Source organism: Mustela putorius, unplaced genomic scaffold (assembly GCF_011764305.1).
Source record: "Mustela putorius furo isolate JIRA1106 unplaced genomic scaffold, ASM1176430v1.1 tig00000738_pilon_pilon_pilon, whole genome shotgun sequence".
Taxonomy (NCBI): Eukaryota; Metazoa; Chordata; class Mammalia; order Carnivora; family Mustelidae; genus Mustela; species Mustela putorius.
This window is the reverse complement of record NW_025421463.1, coordinates 9,113,192-9,139,031: the sequence shown is the minus strand read 5'-3', so window position 1 is coordinate 9,139,031 and position 25,840 is coordinate 9,113,192. Positions and strand designations below refer to the sequence as shown.

Sequence of the window (25,840 nt, the reverse complement as noted above, 5' to 3'; positions counted from 1 at the left end):
AGAAGTGAGCAGAAGGCCACCGTGTAGGTTCTTGACTTCTCCCTGGCTGCGCTGGCTCTGGAAGCCAGAGTTACAGAATAGAAGGTAAGAAAAGCCAGTGGAGGCTGCGAGGAAGACTTCAAATGTAACACGATGTCAATAAAACCATATCTATCAATAATCACTCTCAATGTGAATGGCCTAAATGTGCCCATAAAATGGCACAGGGTTGCAGATAGGATAAAACGACAGGACCTATCCATATGTTGTCTACAGGAGACCCATTTTGAACCTAAAGATACACCCAGACTGAAAGTGAAGGGATGGAGAAGCATCTTTCATGCCAATGGGCCTCAAAAGAAGGCCAGGGTAGCGATTCTTATATCAGATAAATTAGTTCTAAACTAAAGACTGTAGTCAGCGATACAGAAGGACACTACATAATTCTTAAAGGGACTATCCACCAAGATGATCTAACAATTGTAAATATCTATGCCCCCAATATGGGAGAAACCAATAACATAAGAAAACTGTTAATCAAGATAAAGAGTCATATTGATATGAATACATTAATAGTAGGAGATCTTAACACACCTCCCTCAGAAATAGATCATCAAAGCAGAAAATCAATAAAGAAACAAGAGCATTGAATGACACATTGGACCAGATGGACCTCATAGATATATACAGAACATTCCACCCTAAAACAACAGAATACTCATTCTTCTCAAGTGCACATGGAACCTTCTCCAGAATAGACCACATACTGGGTCACAAATCAGGACTCAACCGATACCAAAAGACTGAGATTATTCCCTGCACATTCTCAGATCACAATGCTTTGAAACTGGAGCTCAATCACAAGGAAAAGTTCCGAAGGAACTCAAACACCTGGAAGCTAAAGACCACCTTGCTTAAGAATGCTTGGATCAACCAGAAGATCAAAGAAGAACTGAAACAATTCATGGAAACCAATGAGAATGAAGACACTTCGGTCCAAAACCTATGGGATACAGCAAAGGCGGTCTTAAGGGGGAAATACATAGCCATCCAAGCCTCCCTCAAAAAAATTAAAAAATCCAGAACACAGCAGCTGTCTCTATACCTTAAAGAACTGGAGAATCAACAACAAATCAAACCAACTCCACACATAAGAAGGGAAATCATCAAGATTAGAGCTGAGATCAATGAGGAGGGAGTCCTCCCTGGTGCTTCCTGGATAGTAGAGAAAATGTTGACTTGTCTCCCCCTCTCCCCCTGCCCACTGTGTTCACCCAGGGTTATCCCTGATTTCTCAGGCACAGAAACAGAACAACCCACCCCATGAGGACTCAAGACCTCCCCCGAAGCCGTTAGCAGAACTAAGGAGACTCTGTGAAAGGTGGCAGAGCAGAAAAAGAAGAAAGGACATGGAGAGAATCTAGAGTAAATATCTGGCTGGAAGGAACTTTACAGGTGACTTCTGTCTAGCATCGCCCTACCTATAATCCTTAGCAACTGAGACCATGGAAATCTACTATCCATGTGGCTGAAAAGCATCAAGCATCCAGCCTCCCAAGCTTGAGCTACTGAAGCATTTGCATGAAGCAGGAGAATACAGATTTAGAGAACCTGAAGCTTATTCAGAGAGCCCTCTTATAGAACATAGTCCATTATGAATGCAAAATTGGGTGCAAAAGTAGAAGGGGTCTGTGCAGGTGAAGGACCCAAAAAGCATCAGCTTTACCTGCTTACAGAGCAATTCCTCCTCGGACCACAGCAAAGGTCCAGAGGAAAGCATTTCTGAACTGGGCCAGCAGCACCCTCTCGTGGGCACACGGAGGAAAGCCTTACGGAGGCCAGAACCTGACACCAACAACACCTGCACAGGAAAGTCAGGGTCAATCTGGCCATCAGCTTCCTCCATGTTCCCCACCAGCCTGTCGCCCCTTCCCCCAGCCCCAGAGCTGTATAATCATCATCAGAGGCTCAGAGATCAGCTTCGAGATTTACAGTTACTTGTGCCTTGATTTGAAGCAATTAACTACCCTTCTGAGCTTCGGTGTCTTTTCCCGTAACTAAGATGTAACTAATTAAGAGGGTGGTTCTAAGAATTCAACAAGATGACTCACATGTAAGCGCTGCCTGATACAAAGGGCATTTGGACATGTGAGTTACATTTTAAGGAAAACATACTGACATTGGTGTATTTTCTGCGTCTCCATCAACACTTAAAAATCGCCTGTACACGCACTCCAGAAAACCCGCCCAAGGCCCCAGTGACACCAAGCAGGTTAGAGAGGGCCTGTGCCCACCTCATGCACCACTCTGCAGACCCCAGAAGGGTGAGGAGGCGTTGACTCTTCTCCAGAGGACCCCCCCACACAGCATTTCCCTGTCTCCCTGGCCATCACAGGCTTTAGAAAAAACCACTGAGTGGGGTGCCTGGGTGGCTCAGTCTGTTAAGCAGTTAAGCATCTGCCTTTGGCTCAGGTCATGATCCAGCGGTCCTGGGACTGAGTCCCATGTCGGGCTCCCTGCTCAGGGCGGGGAGCCTGCTTCTCCCTCTCCCTGCTACTCCCCCCTGCTTGTGCTGTATCTCTGTGTCAAATAAATAAAATATTTATTTAAAAAAGAAAAAGTGTACGGATGCCTGGAGACCCCCCTACACAATGTGAGATGGATGGGGCGAAGGGAGCATTTTCTTTTTTGACATATTTTGACATAATTTCAGATTGAGAAAAAAGTTGCAAGAATATAGCACAAAGAATTCTCACGTGCCCTCCCCTCAAATTCCCCACACGTGCCCTAACACCACGTATACCTCCTCCCTTTCTCCATCCCTCCCTCTTGGTAGATGGGCATCTGTTTTGTCCCTGAACCATGTGGAGAAAGTTGCAAGTGTCATCTTCCTTTGCCCCCAAGTCTTCAGTGCGTGTTTCTCAGCAAGGACATTCCCTTACACAATCACAGCCCAATTATCAAAATAAGGCAATTAACATAAATGCAATGCTAACATCTACTGCAGGAACCTCATTCAGATATCAGCCACTGTCCCAATAACGTCTTCTGTGCAAAAGAAAATCCAGGATCATGATTGTGTTCAATTGTTATGTCTTTTTATTCTCTGTCAACCTGCAACAGTTCCTCAGCTGTGTGTGTGTGCCTGTGTGTAGAGACACATATCCATACATGCATGCTTTAGGACATTTTTAAAGACTATTTCTACAGCAAATTTAGGTCAACAACAAAACTGAGAAAGAGGTACAGATTTCCCTCGTATCCACTGGCACAGACATTTTTTAAGAATACAGGTTAGCTGTATTATGGAATGTCCTTCGTTTTGAATTTGAGGCTTGCTCATAATTAGATTCAGGTTAGGCATCTTTAGCAAGAACATCAAAAATTTATCGTGCCATCAATTTATCATGTGACTGTAGATATATCACTTAACCTTTCCGAATGTCACCCTCCTCATCTAAGAAGCCAAAATGATGAGACCAGCCAGGTTCCAAAAGGAGTTCTTAAGGGAATAAGATATGTATCTTGAACTACCAAGTAGACGAACTGGTATCTGTGAATGTGATCTTCAGTTTCTTGCGGGGCAGAGTGGGGGGCGCAGAATGGGCAAATACATACACCACACTGATTTCTCTTATGCTGGACTTGACCAGGAAATTGCAGCTTTGAGAATGTTTTGGAAGAGTGAAATTGAAGAGGTAAGTAAGTTTATTTCAGGTCTGCAAGAGGGGGGAAACATTGTTTCCATCACCCAGGATCAACCTCCATCAGCCCTATCCTGGATAAGAGGAATGGAGCAGAGGGAGAGAGAGATGGAAGCCCACAAATCAGACGGAACAGACCTCAGGAAGCCAAGGGTAGCAAAAAATGCAGAAATCCACTCAACCACTTTGGAAAGCAACTTGACAATCTCTGGCAAAGGTAAATATATGCCCTAGGATACAGCATTTCTATTCCTGGGAGTCTCCTCAAAGAAATTCTCATACAACTGCACAAGGGACTTGAACAAGATTGTGCTACTGCTTATAATAATGATTTAAACAGATACAATGTAAATGCCCCTCATGATGACAACAAATAAATCAAATATGGCACATTGCAAAAACAGAGTACTATACAGATAAGAAAATTAATTACCTGGACATACCTGCACCAATGTAGACAGAGGGCAAAGATAAGTGTGTGCATGTGTGTGTGTGTGTGTGTGTGTGTGTGTGTGTGTGTGTGTTTTATAGCTTGATCTCTGATCAAGGTTTTTTTTTAAGATTTTATTTATTTATTCATGAGATGAGAGAGAGAGAGGCAAAGGCAGAAGGAGAAGCAGGCTCTTCAAGGAGTGGGGAGCCCCATACAGGACTCCATCCCAGGACCCCAGGATCATGACCTGAGGCAGATGCTTAACGGACTGAGCCAGCCAGGCACCCTGATCAAGGTATTTTATGTTTTCTCTTCTTTTTCCTGATCAGTCCAACTAGAAATTCATCAGCTGTATTAGTCTTCTCAAAGGATGACCTTTTTAAAATAAGCCTTTTATTTGGAATTGTTTTATCTTTTTAAAAAATTTTATTTATTTGACAGAGAGAGAGTGTGAGAGATCACAAGCAGGGGGAGAGGCAGAGGGAGAGGGAGAAGCAGGCTCAGGACCTAAGCCAGGGGCAGACGCTTAACCGACTAAGCCACCCAGGCACGCCTGGAATAACTTTAGACTTACAGAAAACTCGCAGACAGAAGCGAAAGTTCTTGTACAACCCCACACACTGTTTTGGTTTTCCCTAATGTTATTATTTCATATGGCTCTTATAAATCCGTCAAGTCCAAGAAACCCACGTTGGTACATCACTGCGAACTAAACTGTAGACTTTGGGTTTTACCAGTTTTCTATCATGGACCTTTGGCGGTTCCAAGGTCCAGTCTAGGATGCCACTTTGCACTGAGTTGTGTTAGTCTCGTTTTGCCTCTGACAGTGTATCAGTCTTCTTGTTTCTCTTGACAAGTCATGAGAGGTACGGTCAGGTATTTTGTAACATGTCCCTCAATTTAGGGTCTGTCTGTGTATTTTCTCATGATTAGGTCAAGATTGTGGGTTCAGGAGAAGGACACCACAAAGGGCAAGTGTCCTTCTCAGCTCATCGTATTTGAGAAGCCCCCCTCACCCTCCTCCCCCACTTGGCCCCAAAGCCATGTTCCCAGACACCAGCCAACGGCCAAATTCACTTATGGACTTTTCTAGGGATAGTAGCCTTGGGCCCCCGGAAGTGAGCCTTATGTGCACATAATGTCTTCTTTTTCTATGGATGCTTTTTTTAAAAAAGATTTTATTTATTTATTTGAGAAAGTGAGACAGAGAGAGAGCACAAGCAAGGCAAGTGGCAGATAGAGAGAGAGAGAGAAGCAGGTTCCCCACTGAGCAGGGAGCCCAGTACAGGATCCAATCCCAGGACCTTGGGATCACGACCTGAGCCAAAGTCAGATGCTTAACCGGCTGAGCCACTCAGGTGCCCCTCTATGGATGCTTTTAAGGGTTTTTTCTCTATCCCTGGTTTGAAGCAAATAGATTGTGATGTGTACTGGTGTCATTTTCTTTATGTTTGTAAGTTTGTAAATTCATAATTTTTCCTCTCATTATTTCTTCATTCATATATATATATATATTCCTCTCATTATTTCTTCATTGATATATATATTCATATATTTCATTCATATATATATTGCTCTCATTATTTCTTCATTCATATATATATGAGAATATTTATATATATTTATTTATGAATATATTTAAAAATATATATATTCCTCTCATTATTTCTTCATTGATATATTCATATATTTCATTCATATATATATATTCCTCTCATTATTTATTCATTCATATATATATGAGAATATTTATATATATTTATATATGAATATACTTAAAATATATATATTCCTCTCATTATTTCTTCATTCATATATATATTCATATATTTCATTCATATATATATGAATGAAGAAATAATGAGAGGAATATATATATATATATATTTTTTTTTTTTAATACATTCTCTCCTCTTTCAGGGGCTCCAAATGCACTTCTATTAAGCTTCCAGTTTTCCCACAGTTCCCTGATCCTCTTCATTTTGGGGGTCGTTTTTGCCCATGATTCATTTTGGGTTGTTCACCTCACTCTGTCTTCAAAGTTCATTCACCTTCCCTTCCTGAGTATCTAATTGGTCACCAATCCCATATCGCCCATTCTTCATCCCAAATGTTGTAGATTTCACTTCCAGAAATTCTGAGTCTTTTTTTTTTTTACATTTTTGACACCTTTATGTCAGTGTAACTGACATGTTTTAAACTGTGCATATTTAAGGGTGATACTTGATGGGGTTTTGACATAGGCAAATGCCAGCGAAACGGTCACCACACTCTAGGTAATGAAATACCACCCATTGTGTTGGTAGACCACAGTGGAATCAGACTAGAAATCAAGAACAGAAAGATAATGGAAAGATCTCCACATGTTTGAAAACTCAGCAACACACTTCTAAATAATCCTTGAGTTACAGAGGAAGTTTCAAAGAAATGCACAAAAGCGCTGAACAGAATGCAATTATGATGAATCAAAATTCACGGAACCACAGCTAAGCAGGGCTAAGAACACTGACAGCACTAAATGTGCACATCAGAAAAAAGGGTCTGTCTCAAATAAGTCACGGAAGCTTCTGCCTAAAGAACCTAGAAAAATTAGAGATATTCAAACCCAAAGGCAACAGAAAGAAGGAAACAATAAAGAGCAGAAATCAATGAAATCGAAAAGAGAAAGACAATGAAGATCAGCGAAACAAAGATCAATAAAGCTGACACATAGGGATGCCTGGGTGGCTCAGTGGGTTAAAGCCTCTGCCTTCAGCTCAGGTCATGACCCCAGGGTCCTGGGATAGAGCCCCGCATCGGGCTCTCTACTTGGTGGGGAGCCTGCTTCACTCCTCTTTCTCTGTCTGTCTCTCTGCCTACTGTGATCTCTGTCTGTCAAATAAATAAATAAAATCTTTTTTAAAATAAATAAATAAATAAAAATAAAACTTACACAGGGAAAGAGAAAACAAAATGCCACGACCAGGAATGAAATGGGGTATCACCAGAGACCCTGCAGACACCAAAAGAATAAGGAAATATTAAGAACAACTCTACATACGTTTGCAAGTTTATGACTTTCTCTCTTTTTTTGACAGAGTAAAAAAAATTACATATATTTAAGGTATACAACATGATGTTTTTGATATATGTATACACTGTGAAACAATGAATACACTCAAACTAATTAAGACATCCATTACTTCCTATAGTCAGTGTGTGTGTGTGTGTGTGTGTGTGTGTGTGTCCTTACACTTAAGAACTCTCTTAGCAAATTTCAGGTACATCATACACTGTTACCAACTACAGTAACCACGCCTTACACTAGGTCTCCAGAACTCAGCCACTTTTAATTGGAAGTCTGTACCCTTTGATCAATATCCCTCCTTTTTCCTCACCCACTTCCAGCCTCTGCTAACCACCATTCCACTATTACTCTAAGTTTGAGGAGTTTGAGTTTGGGGGAAGGGGTATTGGTTTTTCTTTTTTTTCTTTTGTTGCTTTTTTGTTTGTTTGTTTCCACATATAAATGTTTCTGGCTTATTTCATTTCAGATAATGTCCTTGGAGATAGATAGATAGATAGATAGATAGACAGACAGACAGACAGACAGACTGGCAGGTATACTTCATTTATCTGTTCAACTGTCAACAGACACCAAGGCTGTTTCCATATCTTAGCTATAGTGAATAATACAGAAGTGGACATGAAAATGCAGGTATCTCTTTGAGATGGTGTCTATGACTTGATTTCTTTCGGGAATATACTCAGAAGTGGATTTCTGGGGCCCATGGTAGTTCTATTTTTAATTTTTTGAGGAACACTGTTTTCCACTGGCTACACCAGTTAACATTTGTACCGACAGAGCACAGGGGTTCCTTCTTCTCCATGTCCTCCCAACACTGGTTATCTTTTGACTTTCTGATGATAGCCATCTCCTATGGGTGTGAGGTGATCTCTCAGTGTGGTTTTGATTCAAATTTCGCTGGTGATTAGTGACACCGAGCAAGATTTCATGCTTCTGTTGGCCACCCATGGGTCTTCTTTGAAAAAACATCTATTGAGGTCCTTTGCCCATTTTTTTAATCGGCTTATCTGTTCTTATGTTACTGACTTGCATGCATTCTTTGTGTATTTTGAACATTAAACACCTACCCAGTATATGATTTGCAGGGGTGCCTGGGCGGTTCAGTCGGTTAAGTGTCGGACTCTTGATTTCAGCACAAGTCATGATCTCACGGTTGTGAGACCCTGCAATAGTCTCCATTCCGGATATGGAACCTATTTAAGACTCTCTTTTTCTCTCATCCTCTGCCCCTTCCCCCTCAAATGTGTGTGTGTATGTGTGTTTGTGTGTGTATATGATTTCCAATTATTTTCTCCCATGCCATAGGATACCTTTCCATTTTGTTGACTTTGTTCTACTGTGCAGAAACTTTTTAGTTTGGAGTCCTACTTGTTTATTTTTGCGTTTGTTGCCTTTGCTTTTAATGTCCTATCCCCCAAAATCCTTGCCAAGACCAATGTCGAGGAGCTCTTCCCCTGTATTTTCTTTCCTCTAGCAGTTTTATAGTTTCAAGCCTTCCAGTTAAGTCTTTAATATATTTTGAGTTGATTTTTGTATAAGATAAAGGAAGGACACATTGTTTGGGCCCTGAAATCTACATTCTTCTCCCCACCTTTCAGTGTCTTCTTACACTTGTTTGTTGCTGTTTTGTAAGATTTTATTCACTCATTGGAGAGAGAGACAGAGAGAGCGTGAGCAGGGGAAAGGGCAGAGGGAGAAGCAGACTCCCCACTGAGCAAAGAGCCTGAATCCAGGGCTGGCTCTCAGGACCCCAAGATCATGACCTGAGCCAAAGGCAGACACCCAACAGATTGAGCCACCCAGGCAGCCCTGTTTTTAGGGATTTTAGTTGTACTTAGTGGGAGGATCTGCCCAGACCCGGGGGACTTCCCGAATCCTTTTTATATCTTCCATGTCTCTTTGCATGCTTGATCTTTGTTCTCCTCTTGAACATATGGAATATGTTATAATTACTGTTTTAATGTCCTTGTCTACTAATTCTATCATTTGTGTCCTTTATGGGTCTGTTTATATTGATTGATTTTTCTCCTCGTTATGGGTCATAGTTTATTGCTTGTTTGCATGCCTGGTGATGTTTATTGACTGCCAGAGATTGTGAATTTTAGCATGACATGCAATGGGTATTTTGTATCCCTATAGATAGTCCAGGGGTTTGTTCTGTGATACAATTAAGTTACTCAGAAACAGTTTGATCCTCCCAAGGTTTGCTTCTAAGTTTTGCTAGGTGGGATCAAAGCAGCCTTTTATTCTGAGCTACCTTTTCCCCAAAACTGAGTGTTCTGCAAGACATCCCATGAATTACAAGGTTTTTCTGTTCTGGCTGATGAGAATCTGAACTATTCCCAGCCCTGCATGATCTAAAGGAATCACTCTCTCTAATCCTTTTGAGTTCTTTCCCTAGCTTTAGATAATTTCCTCACACACATGCACTGATTGATCCACAGCAGAAGACTCAAGGGGGGCTCCCTATACTGCCCAAAAGCTCTCTCTGGGCAGGGCTCCCCTCATTCACACTCTGCCTGAAAATCCCAGTCTCCCTGACCTCTCCAAACTCCCAGCTCCATCTCCGCAACTCGGGGGGACCATCAGGCTTACCTGATGTTATACTTCCCTTCCCCACGCTGAGGTCTGGACATTTAGGCAGTAAACCAGTGCAATCACAGGGCTAACTTTGTCGGTCTTCCACATCCCAGGGATCGCTGTCCTGTGCTGCATGATATTCAAGGTCTGAAAACCCTTACCTCCTATATTTTGTCTGGATATTTTTGTCGATTATTTCAGGCAGTAAGAGAAATCTGGTCCTTGTTATTCCAATTTGGCTAGAAGCAAAGTCTCCCAAACGTGGTACATTGAATGAAAAACACAAATTGCTACCAAATGGTTCTATACCACTTACCCAGCTTTGTGAAACAATGACGGTACAGTGCAATCCAACATAACACCATGTGTTATGTTTAGATAATTTCCTCACACACATGCACTGATTGATCCACAGCAGAAGACTCAAGGGGGGCTCCCTATACTGCCCAAAAGCTCTCTCTGGGCAGGGCTCCCCTCATTCACACTCTGCCTGAAAATCCCAGTCTCCCTGACTGGGATTTTGTGCATAATAGTAACTAATACCTACAGCCCCTCCCAGGTATCAGGCACTAATGTGTAAGGGTTTTGTTTTCCTTATTTCAATTTTGAGAAGACAGACATAAGGGCCCAGAGATATATAGAACTTGCTCAAGTTCACACCACTAGAAAGCGAAATGGGGTTAGACTTTAACCCAGTAAGTCTGGCTCCTGAATTAATGCCTGAACCATTAATTAGGCTACTCTCACCTCTCATATACGTGATCAGAGCATGGACAGGAGGGACACTCACCAATCTAAATTCCTCTGAGAAGAGAGGAAAGGGAATGAGCTATTGGTACTGGAGACAGAGATGCGACCCAAACTGTATTCATGTTTTCTTTCCTAAAATATTTTTAAATTAAATAAAATTTTAAAACAAGCCAATATAAGTAGAATAGGGGAGCCTGGGTGGCTCAGCTCATTAAGCATCTCTGCCTTCTGCTCAGGTCATGATCTCAGGGTCCGGGAATCAAGCCCCACGGTGGGAATCCCTGCTCAGCAGGGAGTCTGCTTCTCCCTCCCCCTGCTCTCTTGCGCGCTCTCTCTCTCTCTCTCAAATAAATATTTTTAAAATTATATATATGCACATATATATTATATATAATATTAATATTTGTTTAATCTGGGAGTACACGAATTCACGGGTACACGAATATTTGCACTTTGAACTTATAAGTTTAAAATTATTTTCCTGCAGGGGTGGGGGGGAAGGAAAGAAGAAACAGAGGGTCACCACCATCAGCTAGAAATGTGCAGTGGGGGAGAGACAGCCAAGTGGGAAGGAGAGGGCGGGTGCTGGCCCCAGCCCTTCCAGACTAAGTATGAACTCTCTGTGTGGCCCTACCCTCCCCAGCACGCCCAGTACTGACCCCACTGCTTGTCATCCTGAAGATGTGATGCGGCCCTGAGCCTCCCTGCCTCCTTTTACCCAGTTTCTTCCACCCAGAATGCCTTCCCACCCTACCCCACCAACCATACTCTACAGACACAGACCAGCTCAGGGCTTCTTCCTTCTTGGAACCCAGAAGAGCTCCCTAGTCCCTGGGCTCCAGGGGACAGGGAAGCCCCCAGCCAGCTCACAACAAGGGTCTGGGGTGGGGGGAATCCCTGGCTCACATGGTAAAGCACGAAGGGGCAGCGGACAGCCTGATCCAGCACCGGGAAAGCTCAAGCTGCTGGTTATGATTACCAGGCTGGGGTTCCATGGCCATTTCTGAGGTCTGGACACTGACATCTGCTACAGAAGACAAGCAAGGGAGTGGGCAAACCAAACCCATTGCTGCCACAGTTTCTGTCACTCTCCCAAGCAGCTTTCATCTCCATCGCCCTGAGTCCCCGGAACAATGGTCTGCCCCACTCTTCATTCAACAACAGCTAATCAAAAGGACTCCGTGAGTACCTACGGTGTGGCTGGAGGGACGAAGATCATATCCTTGAGGCACTGAGAAAGGACGTGTGTCAAAGGATGACTGCAGTGCGGGGTGGGAGCTGCATGTAATCAGGTGTGTGGGAACATAGAACCTGATTGGAGAGGGGGCATTCAAGCTACGTCTTGAAGAATACATAGGAGCTTTCTAGACGCCGAGCTGGCAAAAGCAGTGGAGTGGAGGGACACAGTACACACAACGACACGTGTGCACTATGGCATGGATGCACAATAGGGCACAGCCTGTTTGGGGAACTGGGAGGTCAGTGTGGCTGGGGCAGGGATCTAGGGAGGGGCCGAATCAAGGCGGCACACAAGACCGGAGCTGCTCAAAAGCAGGAACTGAGCATCATTGCCTCATCGCAGAGGTTTTACTATTTGTCATCCCGGAAGAGATTCCTCTGGCCTTTCGTGGAGCGACTCTCACCCTGTTCCAACGTAACAGGTTTGGCCAAGAACAGTCCAGCGCATCACAGAATGACCACGTGACCCCCAAGCCAACCAATCGTTCTTCCCTACGATTCTTTCCCACAGAGCAGGTGTGGGGAAGCCCTCTTCCCTCTCTGGTCAGGAGACTGGAAGCACAGAAGCCTGGGCCACCCGAGGCCGTGACTCCAGGCCCATGAGGATGGCCAACTTGAGAGAACAGAGCTGGGTGGGAGGGATCTGAATCCCCAGACCTAGAGGCCAGGCCAGTCAGCTTCTCTCTGGCTCTTAATGCTTTTTCACATGAGCCATTAACTTCTTGTTGCTTATGGTAGTTTTAATTAGGTCCCATCACTCAGCCAAAAGGGCCCTGTCCTGTGCATATCCATCGGGCCTGAGACAACAAAGCTTCTCCAAACACAACTGGAGAGGGAAAAGCACAGGAAAACAATCCAAAGAAGAAAACATCCCAACCAAGCACAACTTGAAGGCCACCTTCTTCCAACAGGCGCTGGGCAGCTTACTGAGGTCCAGCCGGTCACAGAACAGCCCCAGCCCCCAGGGAGCACCCGATCCTCATACATCTCAGATGCCATCCTCATGTCCTCACAGGACAAGGTGCTCTTACTCACAAAGCCCCCCATGACCAGGCCCCTCCCCACCTCAGGCTACCAAGCCATCTTCCTTTCTCCCTTTGCAAGTTGCAGAAACAAAAGAACCATGGCAGGATACTCAGTCGAGAGGCTGAGTCCATCAGGGCTCAGAGGAAGGCCTTGCATCCATTCCAGAAGCTTCGGCCTCCCAGCCCTCACCACTAGCAGGCCAGCTGACTACTGACTAAGCCACCAGCCTCAGCCTCCAGTCCCCGGTGGGCACCTCATCAGAGGATCACATTGTTTTTTTTTTGTTTGTTTTTGTTGTTTTTTTTTTAACATTTTTTTTTAAGATTTTATTTATTTATCAGAGAGAGAGAGAGGAAGAGAGCGAGCACAGGCAGACAGAATAGCAGGCAGAGGCAGAGGGAGAAGCAGGCTCCCCGCTGAGCAAGGAGCCCAACGTGGGACTCGATCCCAGGACGTTGGGATCATGACCTGAACTGAAGGCAGCTGCTTAACCAACTGAGCCACCCAGGCGTCCCAGAGGATCACGTTTTAATAACAATCCCCACCTCCACTCCCTCCTGGTATCCCTTACCCTACCTGGCATTTTGATCTCTACCTTTGATCACCACCTAACATGGTCCCTATTTATTTATTTTCTGCCCCCCACCCTAATTAGAATGTAAGCTCAGGGGGGAGGGGGGCTGGGGGGGGGCAAAGACTCTCTGTTTTGTTCATTGTTCTCTTCTGAACACCCAGGACAGTGCCTGACGCAGGCCATGCTTCCAATCGGTATTAGTTAAATGAATGAACGTACACACAGTGATACAAGACTCGAGGAAGGCAACGGACTGAGGAAAGATGGACTTCAGGTCTTCAGGAGGTTAAGATGGGCAATAACTTGATATGCCCAACCTCAGGTGGGATAAAAGAAGGAACTGGACAAACGGGACACTGAGGCAGGCAGTGTCCCCGCTACTGATAGAGCTGGGTGGACACCTATTGTACTTCCCTACCTAGCACTCTTTTCCCCATTGACGATGACCTCTGATTTTCCTTGAGTTCATCCTGCTTTGGCAGGGGTGAGCCTGCGACCTGATTTAGCTCATCAGCATGCCCCACACCTTTGCTCATAGTGATTGAGGGTGCAATTCAGGCAACGAGAGCCTCCCAAAACAAACGGGTAGAAGAAACTTCCTGTCCAGGGACACGGGTGGTTGGAAGGATGGCCAAAACCAGAGGCGGAATCATCACTTGGAACCTGAGAATAAAGCCAACTCAAAGGAAAGCACCTCTGTCAAGAGACTTGAGTCCTCCCTGGACCCAGCCATGCCCCCAGGTACTAGACATTTCAGTCATGTCAGCCAATAGATTCTCCTTTGCTGGTGTGTTATTTTAAACTGGGATTACATCACTCGCAACTGAAAACATCCTGACCGATACTGAAGAACAAGGGGCGAAATACGTTCTCATGGTTCTTCAGTACATCAGAGGGAAGTCTAATGTCAGGCAAGGTGTCCCAGAACAGCAATCTCATATGTTTTGGTGAAACCTATTGACTATCTTTCCGGTGAGTGGGATGGAACCTTTATTTACTATTCGCAGCTACCTTTCGGGAATAAATTCAACCACTCTGAATGTTTCTTTGAACATCTCAGCATCTCACAACTGAAAAGCAATGATTAAACAGAATCCAATATTCTACTCAGCGCAGAGGGAGAGAAAGCTTTACATGGTAAAAAGAGCACTGAACCAAGAGTCCAAGGCTTCTAATCCTTATCCCATCGCTAACAAACAGTGTGTTCTAAGGCAAATCATCTGCTTCTCTCGGTTTTAATTTCTAAATCTGCAAATTGAGCAGCATTACTACATCCCCTTCAAGCACCCATCCGATTCTGGACTGGAAAGCCTTCTAAGATAGGGATTCCTAATCTTTGATAGGCTCTAACCCCTGAAAAACACCCATGTGCACAAACCCCTAATTTTGCACAGTTTCATGGGGTTCATAATGCTAGGAACCAATCTAGATCTCCAACCTCTCCATTCTCCAATAACTAAGGCCCTAGCCTCTTCTTGAATTCCTTTAGCAATGGGGATCTCGCTACCTTACAAAGTAGCCAAAGAAGAATGAACTGCTCTAGAAGAATAAGTTTGTCTTCACAGAGAACCAGGATCTTCGCACAGTAATTTCCAGAGCCAGTCACAAAAACCCCTCTTTCTCCTGTGTGTGGCATCTCTTCATTTGCCTAAAGACAGTTTCTAACTTTTAAATGCAAATAATTTGTGAGGAGAAATGCAGAGGATTCGCCATGGAAGTTATTTTATGATGCGTTGTTAGAAAAATATGTCCTTCCACCTCACCCGAAGTATGCCAACCACCCAAACATAAATGCCAAATTCCAAACAAGCACCGCTGCTATTAATCTGCATGATCTAGGTTTCGCAGAGAGAGAATTTAGGTACAAAAATATCCCGAAGGAAACAGCAGGGTCTTGTGGAAAGAGCGTCCATTAAGAATCAGAAGACTACCTGTGTGCGGTTGGGCAAGTCACTTAACCTCTCTGAGCCTGTTTCTCATCTGCAAAATGTGACCAAACCTACCTCACAGGGATGCCGTGAGGATTAAACGCTATAATGTTCAGAAAGCTTCCAGCCCAAGCCTGGCCCCACCGAAAATTCTCAGTCAACTCGGGTTCCCTGGCTCAGCCAGCGGCGCGCTTCTTTCGATGCACTCGGCACTCTGACAGGAGCGGGATTCCCCTTCCCCAGCCGGAGTCTGCGCTCTGGGATCGACTGAGGCTCCCTGGCCGCTCGCGCTTTTCTCTCCTTCTCCAAGATGGCGGCGGTCGGCGGCGCTGAGGCGGGATCCGGGCGAGCCGAGTGAAGGTAGCGGCGAGCGGAGCCCCCACGAGGCCGGCCTGGGCCCCCTCCCCGAGGCGGCAGCGGCCCCGCCCCGCCTCCACCCGCCGCTTGGGCCCGCGACACCGCCGCTGGGGCGCTTCAGGCCCGGTGCGGCCTACCCCAGAGGCCGAGCCGGGGACTGGAGTAGCGGCCGCAGTCCGCCCCCGGGAAGGGGCTGGAGCGGGCCGCGGAAGGAAGGCGGGCGGGAGCTGTTCAAATGGGGAAGGCGGGAAAGCTGCGGGGCCGGGAGGGGGCGTGCGGCCGCCCCGGGGGCCTGCGGGCACGGGCCGCCCCTCCCCCTGCCGGGGCCGTCTCCGCCCTCGGGGGCGCCGGGAAGCCACCGGGGACGCGGGGACCGGGTCGGGGCCGCGGTGCGGCTCGGGACCCGAGGCGCGGGGTCCCGGGGCTGTCAAGGCGAAAGGGCCACGGGGCCGGTGCGGCGGGAGGGCAGGGCCCTCGGCTGGCTGGAGAGGATGCGAGGAGCTTTCTTCTTTTCCTCTTCACAGAGCTTTGTTGAACTAGCTGTTGCTGCAAAACGGCCGGGAGAATCCCATTGGTTTGCGTGAGGACCGCACAAGCGGTGGTCCTGGGGGCTCTCTGTATAAATAACCCGGTGTTGTGTGTCCTTTTTGCGGGCGACCCAGTTGGAACGTGCCTTCGTAGTGCGATCTCCGTACAGGCCCGTTTCCCCCAACAGCTATTACTTGTAGATTTACTTTATATTATGCATCAGAGGAGCACCATCTCCCCCCTCTCTTTGCCGGTTAAGCAGGTGGCTGATTATATTCCCTTATAGCAGAACAAATTAAAAAAAAAAAAAAAAACCTCAAAGGAAAGCCTGTTGATTGGACAAAAGCTTGTCAAAATTTGTATTGGTGCGTTTTTTGGAAATGTGTGTTGCCAGCCGATCTGTGCGGTGGTCGTGGTTCCGCTTAGCTGCCTTGCAGTGATAGGATTCAATCCCCGTCCCAGGCTGTCGGATCTCCGCAGTTTCCAGAGCTGGCAGGGGCTGTGAGTGCTGCAGAGGTAGGTTCCTGGAGAAGGGAGTGGCAGGAATTCGGAGTCTCGGTGTTCTGAGATTGGAGGAGATCTCTACAAAAATGACAGGACAGCACCTGCGCTCTCCCAGAAGTAAACAGTAACAGCAACAATTTGGAAACTGGCAACAGCTGGATGTGCACCTTCCTTCCTTTTTCTACATGGCCAGGCAATGGGAGTTCGTGGAGGGAGTGCTGGAAGAGAACCCCGACTCTTGAACAAGGCTCTCATTCCTGGACTAGACCCGGAATTCAGGATTTTGCTTACTGCTCAGATCAGGGGCTTAATATGTTCCCTCTTTTTCAACACTCATTTACATTCCGGAATGAAGAAGCTTGTTAGCGATTGCTGGGGCTCAGATTACCTCAAACAAATCACCTTCTGAAACTCTTTTTTTTTTTTCCCCAATAATTATCATTTGGATCTGCAAGATAAGAAAATACTATGCCTGATGATTTTCGCATTTTCATTCATCACGTTGGTAATCCCGAAAGCTGTGCCTGAACAAAATGCTTCTCTACACGTGGAACAGCAGCTCCGCCTCCCCTTTTTCAGATCCTGAAGAAGAGTCCCAGAAGAGCCATTCAACAATTTGCACATTGCATGAGTACACGTTTTTTGTGATGGCATGTTTCTGGCCTCCATACCCAACATTAAATAATGAATTTTCACGAATGTTGTCATTTCTTAGCACACTAAGAGGAATATAATCGTAAAACTATCCCTGCCTCTTGAAGTTGACAACATTGAATTCTATACACTCCAAAATGATGGAATTCAGGAGAATGGGTTTTAATACCTATTTTACTTTTGCCAACATTTAATGTAATTATGGCCTCTGCTTTCTAATGTGAAAATCAAACCTAATGTTTTTCACTTTCGTTAATCCCACAATGCGCTGCCTAACCCTAAACTCTGAACTTACCATGGATAATATTCAAGACCTGGAAAGAATATCAGGGGGTCATTTGATCCAATATAAATGTTGTCCTAACTCTGCCTTTCTTCCAAACTATTGCTTGAGACTTCTTTATCTGGTTTCATCTTTCCTTTATGAGTCAGTAACCAAAACTAACCCCTGAGCTGCAATAATATCTTGATTTTAAAGAACCTAAAAATTCAAGGTCCATCAGCCTGCCCAAGCTGTGAGTGGCGTAGTCCATTGCATTCAATTTCAGTTCTTTAAATTCTTGACTGCTCCAGTTCTTTAGGGAACCAGCCTTGCCTTCAGGCCCCGCTCTTTTTTTTTTCTCTACAGGTAATTTAATCCTGTAATTTCTAAAATGCTTTTCAGTGTTTTAATGACAATTTCAACAGCAGCAGGCGTAATTCCAATACATAGTGCTCAAACCAGCACGTGTTTTCTCTGTTGCCTGTGCCTCTGAAGATCAACTCCTGATTTCCTGTTCCTTTTCACAACTTTTTAAATCCACTGGTGGTTTTTCAGAGCAGTCAGTTAAGAAACCATGAACATTTTTTTGTGGTTCAGAGGTCACATCATGGTTTTCTTTCTCATACTGTCTTCGGAAATGCTTATTCCTGCTCTGACTGTTAGATTGTTCAACTCTGTTTTATATCAGTTTTGATGTTACTAAAAAGAAAGCTGGCCTGTAAGTCTCAGGGCCTGCCTTTGCTTCATTTAGAAGTGCATTTTCTTGTTGTTGACGATAGGTTAGTGGCCATATTTATGACATTGAATGTTTAAGAGTATTTCCTTATCAAACATTTGTAGCCAAAATTTACTTGGCATGAAAACATTTAACTTCAGGTCTCAAGTTGTGGCATTTCTTGGCATTACCAGCCTATGAAAACTAATGGGACCTATATACATTTTTCTAATAAAGTCAGTATATTGTGCCAGTGAGAGGGCATAAGATTTTCAAATGAATGCACATGATTCCCTATGACATTCCCCCTTCCTTCACCACTTTTGGAGTCAGCACCTCTTGTGTGGAAAAGGGAGGGCAGTAATTTCTGTTTGAGAAAGTTGAGAATGCTGGGGCATGAAAAACTAGCTACATGATGTACGTTGCCTCATATTTCTACATGAGCTCTGACCTTAAATCCCCTTCATTTCCTATGAAAAGCCCTCAGAGCAAGCAGTTCTCTGGCTTATCATTAAAATAATTCAATCCCTTTGGTTTCTTTGCTTCACTCTAGATTCTCTTAGCTTTGACCAAGTCCATTCTTCCTTCTCCTTCTCAGGGAAGTGGAGAAATGCTTTTTTATGTTACTTTTCTTAATGTTCCTTATAAAACATTCTTGGTAATTGCTTTTTCTCTTTGTTTGTTCAACTTAGGCATGTCTGCGCACTGGATTTTATCTGACTTGTGCAATTAAATCTTTTTTCCTTTCGTTTATTTTAAATGTAACTCTTAGGAGAGTTTCTCTTGTTAATCAGATTTTCTTTCACAAGAGTTACATACTTCAATATTAACCATACCCACACGAAGGGACTGGCAATGTCTCACTGAAGAGCCCTTCAGCATTTCTAGATTCTCCATGTAGTGATGAAGGTAAAATAAAATGTAAATAAATAAGCAATCTGATCACCTTGTAAGCATTTCACTAACCGGATGAGAACATTTTCAATATATTTAGAATGTCATTCTTAAATTTCCTGTAAAGATTTCCTGTAGGATTTGTGACATTGTCTGTCCTTAAAGTACCTGAAGAACTTTACCTTAGAGTACAGTCTGTGTACTCTATGGCTGTGACAAGTCTGTGGCTTGTCATTGTCAAAGTCAAAGTGACATATAGACTTGAATGTCTAAAAAACTGTTTTTAACAAATTCAAAATAATATTTAGAACATTTAAATTACAAGAATTCTTCAAATCAATGAAAACCTTAATAATCATAAAAATTTCACCACCAATGGTCAAATGATAATTCTTATTTTCACCTAACCTTTAAAAAAGGCCTGACAGCCTTGAAAGCTGTCATGTGACCAACTAATGGAAAAAGTGTCCTTGCTTTTACATGTCTACAGTTTTAAGCAAATTCATATAGGCCAACAAAATGCATACCAAAAAATTACACTCTAAATGTCTTTACTATCCCTATGATGTTATCATCACTTCTGTTTAAACTGTAATACAATAGATTTTAGCCTGTCACCAATCCACGTGGTAGGACTTTATGGTCAGGAATGTTTGCTGTAATCTGTCTTCCTCTGCATCCTGCTTTATCTGTGCATTTTGTCACCATATTGAACCCGTCCCTCTGACTTAATGTCAGTATTTGCCATCTCACTGTTGTCAGTCCTGTTGGCATTTCAGGAATTCTCATTTTGAGTTATTTTTTATTACATGGGAGGTATTCTATATACTTCACCAAATCATAACTCTAACTCATAAATCAAATCAAATTAAGCCCAGTACCACTTCCTGCAGTTTCAACCCCAGTATATTTACAAACAGAATGAGGAGGTGACAAGACACTCCCTGTATCTTGCTGCCCTTGGATCACTACGCATTTCCATCTGGAAGTTTGCTTCTCCACAGTGATTTCGCATTACAGGAGGGTTTTCCTTCTTTGTTTCTCAGACCTGGTCCTGTAGACCGGAAGGAGCCTGGACACAGTGACACATTCACAAAGGCCCTGCAGGACCGCCATGGCTTATGATGACTCCGTGAAGAAAGAAGGTATGACCCCTTAATCTGAGCAGCATTCCAAAGAGGGTTTCCTCTTCAATCCTTGCAGCCCATGGACATAGAGACCAGGACTGGCCACCACAGCCTGGACTCCCAAGTGATGGTCCAGAGCAGTATTCTGACACCCAGCCTCCACATCATCCCCCAGACTGGGCCCATGGAAGCGAAAACCAGGACAGGGTTCCAACCTGAGAGTCTGAACTCTAAGTCTCTGTAGTCTATTGGGGCGATCCCCTGCAGCACTCGTGGTCCTTGCCAGCTCCAGTGTGCAGGAGTCTGGGGATAGGAATCACATTTTGGACTCCCACAGAGCAGCACAGCACGTGAATCCTTATTCTTTTCAGCCTTACCTCTGCAAGTCTGTGTCCACCTGCCAAATCACAACTAAGAAACCATGTCTGAGGATGCACATGGGGCCTTTGCATAGCGTGGAAGCATTGTTTCTTCAGGTTTGGTTCTTGTATTTGCAGCCAGGTCATCAAGAAATAGTCTTGTCCCCCTGGATCCTAGCCAAGTATTCCAGTGGACTTGTTGAGATGTGATTTTAACTTGGAAATGGAGGAACTATTGCATTACATACGTGGTGGTCTGGTTGTCACTTAATTGCCTTTCTCCTTTCCTTCCCCAAATGAATCTGGCTTTCAGATTGCTTTGATGGTGATCACAGCTCTGAGGACACGGGACTAGCCGCTGGCCGAAGCCAACGAGAAAAGAAACGTTCTTACAAAGATTTTTTAAGGGAAGAGGAAGAAATCGCTGCTCAGGTCAGAAATTCTTCCAAGAAGAAGTTAAAGGTAAATTCTAAACATAGGAGTTAGGAGAGTTTTTAACCATCTCACGTCCTGTTTCCTAGTACTGGAAGAAAGAAGCGTGTTTTTAAAACTTTAAAAGAGAAACATCGTTCGCTGTCTACTTTTAAGTTTTCCTGTGTTTTACTTTGTTTTCCAAAGTCAGAAATCAAAGAACAAAATTGGTTCCAAACTGCTGTTGCCTCATCATCTTACTCAGTGGTCAATTCTTCTTCCTCTTCAATTCCAGGATAGTGAGCTTTATTTCTTGGGGACGGACACACACAAGAAGAAGAGGAAGCACTCCTCTGATGATTACTACTATGGAGGTAAGGAGGGGAAGGGGCAGCAGGTGGGATGAGCACATCACTGGTTCTTGGAGTCGGGGTAGGGGAAAGGGATCCAGATGTTGCTGACTCAGTGGCCTATTTAACAGGACAGTGGTTCTTGTTCTGAGTGCCGATAAACCAGTGTGAAGGAGGAGAGAGGTGGAGGGCTGGTATTTTGGAGGATTCAGCATAGAAGAACAGTCTTCATTTGTGATACACCAGGTACCAGGTTCCTTCTCCCCCCAATCATCCACTTATCTTCTGCCCATTGTTACCTAGCATCCCTTTTGCCATATGTAGTCCTGGGCCCTCTGGCCTGCACCTGTGGGTTACCTCTCAGTCCAGTGCCTATCCACTCAGAAGACCAGTTTTTCTTAGCTCTCTTATGCGCACAGCTGATGAGACTAACCCTTTACTAGAACGGGCTTGTCCTGAACGTGGAAGCAAATGACACTCTGTCTGCAGTGTAACCTAAACTGTAACTGCTCGTAATCCCGCAGCTTAGTCCGTTCTTCTGGGTCTCCCCTCTCTGGCTGCTGTGAAGACTCAGTGAAGCGAACTCAGTGGCAAGAACTGTGTCCAGGGTCAGGCAACATCTACTGAGCCAAGAAGGACATGGGCGTCATCAGGAATCAGTGGAAGGGCCTCCCTCAAATCATTTCTCTTAGCCTCTTCCTCTTGTTAGTTGAGTTTTTTTGGTGAGAGAGGAAATTTGGTGGAAGTTGGTTTGTCGTGTGGACATTACTCTCTTTGATTATTTCCAGACCTTTCGTCTTTGGAGTCGTCACAGAAGAAAAAGAAAAAGTCCAGCCCGCAGTCTGCCGATACAGCCATGGACCTGTTGAAAGCCATCACTTCCCCGCTGGCAACAGGCTCCAAGCCCTCCAAAAAGACGGGGGAGAAATCCTCTAGTTCTTCAAGTCATTCAGAGAGTAAAAAGGAACACCACAGGAAGAAAGTAAGTGGAAGCAGTGGGGAGCTGTCCCTGGAGGATGGTGGTTCCCACAAATCCAAAAAAATGAAACCACTCTATGTGAACACAGAGACACTGACCCTTCGAGAGCCCGATGGCTTGAAGATGAAACTGATTCTTTCACCAAAGGAGAAGGGAAGCAGCTCAGTTGATGAGGAGCCTTTTCAGTACCCCTCTCAACAAGCGACTGTGAAAAAATCCTCTAAGAAATCAGCTCGGGATGAGCAAGGTGCTTTACTCCTAGGACACGAGTTACAGAGCTTTCTGAAAACAGCCCGGAAGAAGCACAAGTCCTCCTCAGACCCGCGTTCCTCTCCCGGCCCCGAAGGCTGTGGGGCGGATGGCTCCCAGTTCCCAGAATCCCACAGTGCTAACCTTGATCTTTCAGGACTGGAACCTATTCTAGTAGAATCGGACTCGTCCTCTGGTGGGGAGCTAGAGGCTGGGGAGTTAGTCATCGACGACTCTTACCGGGAAATCAAGAAGAAAAAGAAGTCCAAGAAGAGCAAAAAGAAGAAGGACAAGGAGAAGCATAAAGAGAGGCGGCACTCCAAGTCCAAGAGAAGTTCAGGCCTTGCAGCGGCCACCGTGGGAGAGGTCGCAGTGGCGCCCGGCCCTCCTCCCAGCATCCCCCACCCTGGAGCCGCTGCCCCTCCCCAGCCACTGCCCAGCCTCCACACAGACGGGCATGGTGAGAAAAAAAAGAAAAAAGAGGAAAAAGACAGAGAAAGAGACAGAGGAGAAAAGGTAAACCATTTTTTTAAGTGCGGTGGTTAAGAGATGATAGTAGTAAACAGACTTGGAATTAGGCAGCTGAGGTGAACAGCGGGGAGCGTGGCGAGGCCAATCTGATGGAATGACATGAGATGTAAAATAGGGCCAGTGGCCGAGTTTCTCTGGTGCAAAGAAGGAGCAACCTTAATTTTTCCTGGGTTTTCTTAATAGAGTTGTTCTCCCATCATGCTAAGCGTAGGTTTAGGGATCCCGTTGAACTTGGAATTCACAGAAGGAGCCAAACTTGGTTTCTTTCACTGAGCAGCGCTGTCTGCCTGGGGCAATTGAGAGAGATGAAGAGGTATTTTCTGAGTTCATTCTGAGAAACACATCTTCAAAATGAGGGAAATAATGACTAAGTTCATGGGACAAGTTAGTGGCTTTGCACTAACCTCCGTGGGTCACTTACTGGTATTCTTCCAAGTGTCAAATGCATGTTCTTTCACTATGTGAGTGCTTCCTGTTTGCTGGGCCCAGTGTTGCAGTGGATGGAGAGAGGTGCAGAGCTGGGCAGGACATAGCTCCTGACCTCAGGGATCACACTGATTGCTGAGGCGATAAGAAAGAGAAACCAGCCACCTTGGTTTAACTTCTTTCCTGCAACTCGAGAAATCTTCTAGCAGCTGTACTTAGGGACTGGTGACCATGTCATTAAAGGTTTTCTGTAAAAAATAAGCTACCCCTTTATTATCAAAGTAATATATTAATTTTATAAAAATTTAGAAATTCATGGGGCGCCTGGGTGGCTCAGTGGTTAAATCGTCTGCCTTCGGCTCAGGTCATGATCTCAGGGTCCTGGCATCGAGCCCCGCATCGGGCTCTCTGCTCAGCGGGGAACCTGCTTCCTCCCCTCTCTCTGCCTGCATCTCTACCTACTTGTGATCTCTGCCTGTCAAATAAATAAATAAAATCTTTAAAAAAAAAAAATTAGAAATTCAGAGTCGGAGAAGGAAAAAGGTCAGAAAGGTCCGTTTCACCACGTAAGGACAACCATTTTCTTCCCTTTTTTAGAGTCCTTGCAAAATAAAATGTCAGATAAAGTCTGAAAGAGGAGCTACTAAGGAGAAAGTCAAGTCTATTAAGAATTTGGGAATGGTAGTTTCACTTCGGTCTGTAATTGAGGTGTAAGTTGTGTTTTCCACTGCAAAGAGTACTTTTTTTTTTTTTTTAAAGATTTATTTATTTGGGAGAGGGCACACATATGTGTACCTGTGCACACATAGGGTCGGTGATAGAAGTAGGAGGAGAAAGAAAGCCTAAGCAGGCTCTGTGCTCCTTCTGACTGATGAGGGGCTTGATCTCAACGACCCTGAACCTGACCTGAGCCAAAACCAAGAGGCAGAAGCTTAACTGACTGAGCTACCCAGGTGCCCCAAAGAGTGCCTTTTAAGTATGTATTTCTCAGAAATTAAAAACGGAACTGTACCTTCTGAGCCAAGAATGAGTGGGAGCGTAAAGAACTAGATAGTTGGATACTAGGTCAGGTGTTGCGCATTTGTTTATTTGAAAATTGCTTCATGAAATCATGTATAGTCTGTGTAAGATTCTGCTTATCCTGAGAACTCCCATTCTAGCAATACATGAATAATGCCATAAACTAATCTTACAGTGCTGAATGCAAGATGACAGGGTGGTCAGAGAAAGCTTACCAAAGAAAACGGATTTCAGTGGAAGGGAATGCAAGAAGGCAAAAAGATGTGTAGGCAGTCGCACAGCAGGACAAGTGAACTCTAGTCCTGCGTTTCTAACTGCCTGATAAATACTTCCACCTGGATGCCATGGGTTCCTCAGACCTCTGTGCCCCTGATTAGCTCATCATCCAGCCTCCCAAACCTGCATCTCCTGCACCATCTGCTTCTGTGTCCCCTGTGTCCTTCTGGTCACCCATACTCAAAATTGTATGCTTAGAATAATTTTTCTCAATACTTCATTATAAAATTTTTCAAACAAAAAGCTTTGAAATCGGGGGCTCCTGGGTGGCTCAGTGGGTTAAGGCCTCTGCCTTCAGCTCAGGTCATGATCTCAGGATCCTGGGATTGAGCCCTGCATCGGGCTTTCTGCTCGGCGGGGAACCAGCTTCCCCTTCTCTCTCTCTCCCTGCTTGTGATCTCTGTCAAATAAATAAATAAAATCTTTTAAAAAAAAAAAAAAAAGGCTTTGAAATCGAAGTGAACACCATATGCCACCCAATGAAATTCTTAAGTTACCATTTTGCTATTTGCTTTATCACACATCTGTCTGTACGTCAGTCCATCTTTTATAATGTATTTTGAAGGAAATTATAGCTACCATACACTCCCCCCCCCGGACCCAAACACTTGAGCTTGCATGTCATTAACTTAAGTGCAGTATTTTTTTCCAGGGCTTTTTTTTTTTTTTTGGTGGAATTTACTTGTGCTCACATGTATACACGTTTAGTATACTGTTGGGTGAGTTCTGACAATTGCACATACCTGTGTGACCAAACCTCTGTCAGGATATGGACATTACCTTCATCAGAAATAGCATTCTCATACCCCTTCCCAGTCAGTCTTCACTGTTCCTGATTTTTTTCCAGTCTTAGAGCTCATTTTTCATCTCCCTCTTCCCTGCTTTCCCTCTCCTCTGACTACGTCCACTCAAGCATTG

The 25,840-nt window shown here is 44.6% G+C and overlaps 1 protein-coding gene across 6 annotated transcripts in view; it reads left to right on the top strand.

Moving 5' to 3' along the window:
• Positions 1 to 15,554: 15,554 nt before the first annotated feature.
• The window catches only part of HMGXB4 (HMG-box containing 4), a 29,801-nt gene continuing 19,515 nt past the window's right edge, over positions 15,555 to 25,840 (top strand). Inside the window, exons 1-5 of one of the 6 annotated variants that reach the window (XM_045083961.1) lie at positions 15,555 to 15,640; positions 20,994 to 21,112; positions 21,387 to 21,465; positions 21,573 to 21,687; positions 22,230 to 23,185. In XM_045083961.1, the coding sequence (XP_044939896.1) occupies positions 22,298 to 23,185 (888 nt within the window). In that variant the 5' untranslated portion in view covers positions 15,555 to 15,640; positions 20,994 to 21,112; positions 21,387 to 21,465; positions 21,573 to 21,687; positions 22,230 to 22,297. Of the gene's footprint in view, positions 15,641 to 20,240; positions 20,340 to 20,993; positions 21,143 to 21,386; positions 21,466 to 21,572; positions 21,688 to 22,229; positions 23,186 to 25,840 lie in introns of all 6 variants that reach the window. The other 5 variants (XM_045083960.1, XM_004743098.3, XM_004743097.3 and 2 more) reach the window with 5 other exon arrangements.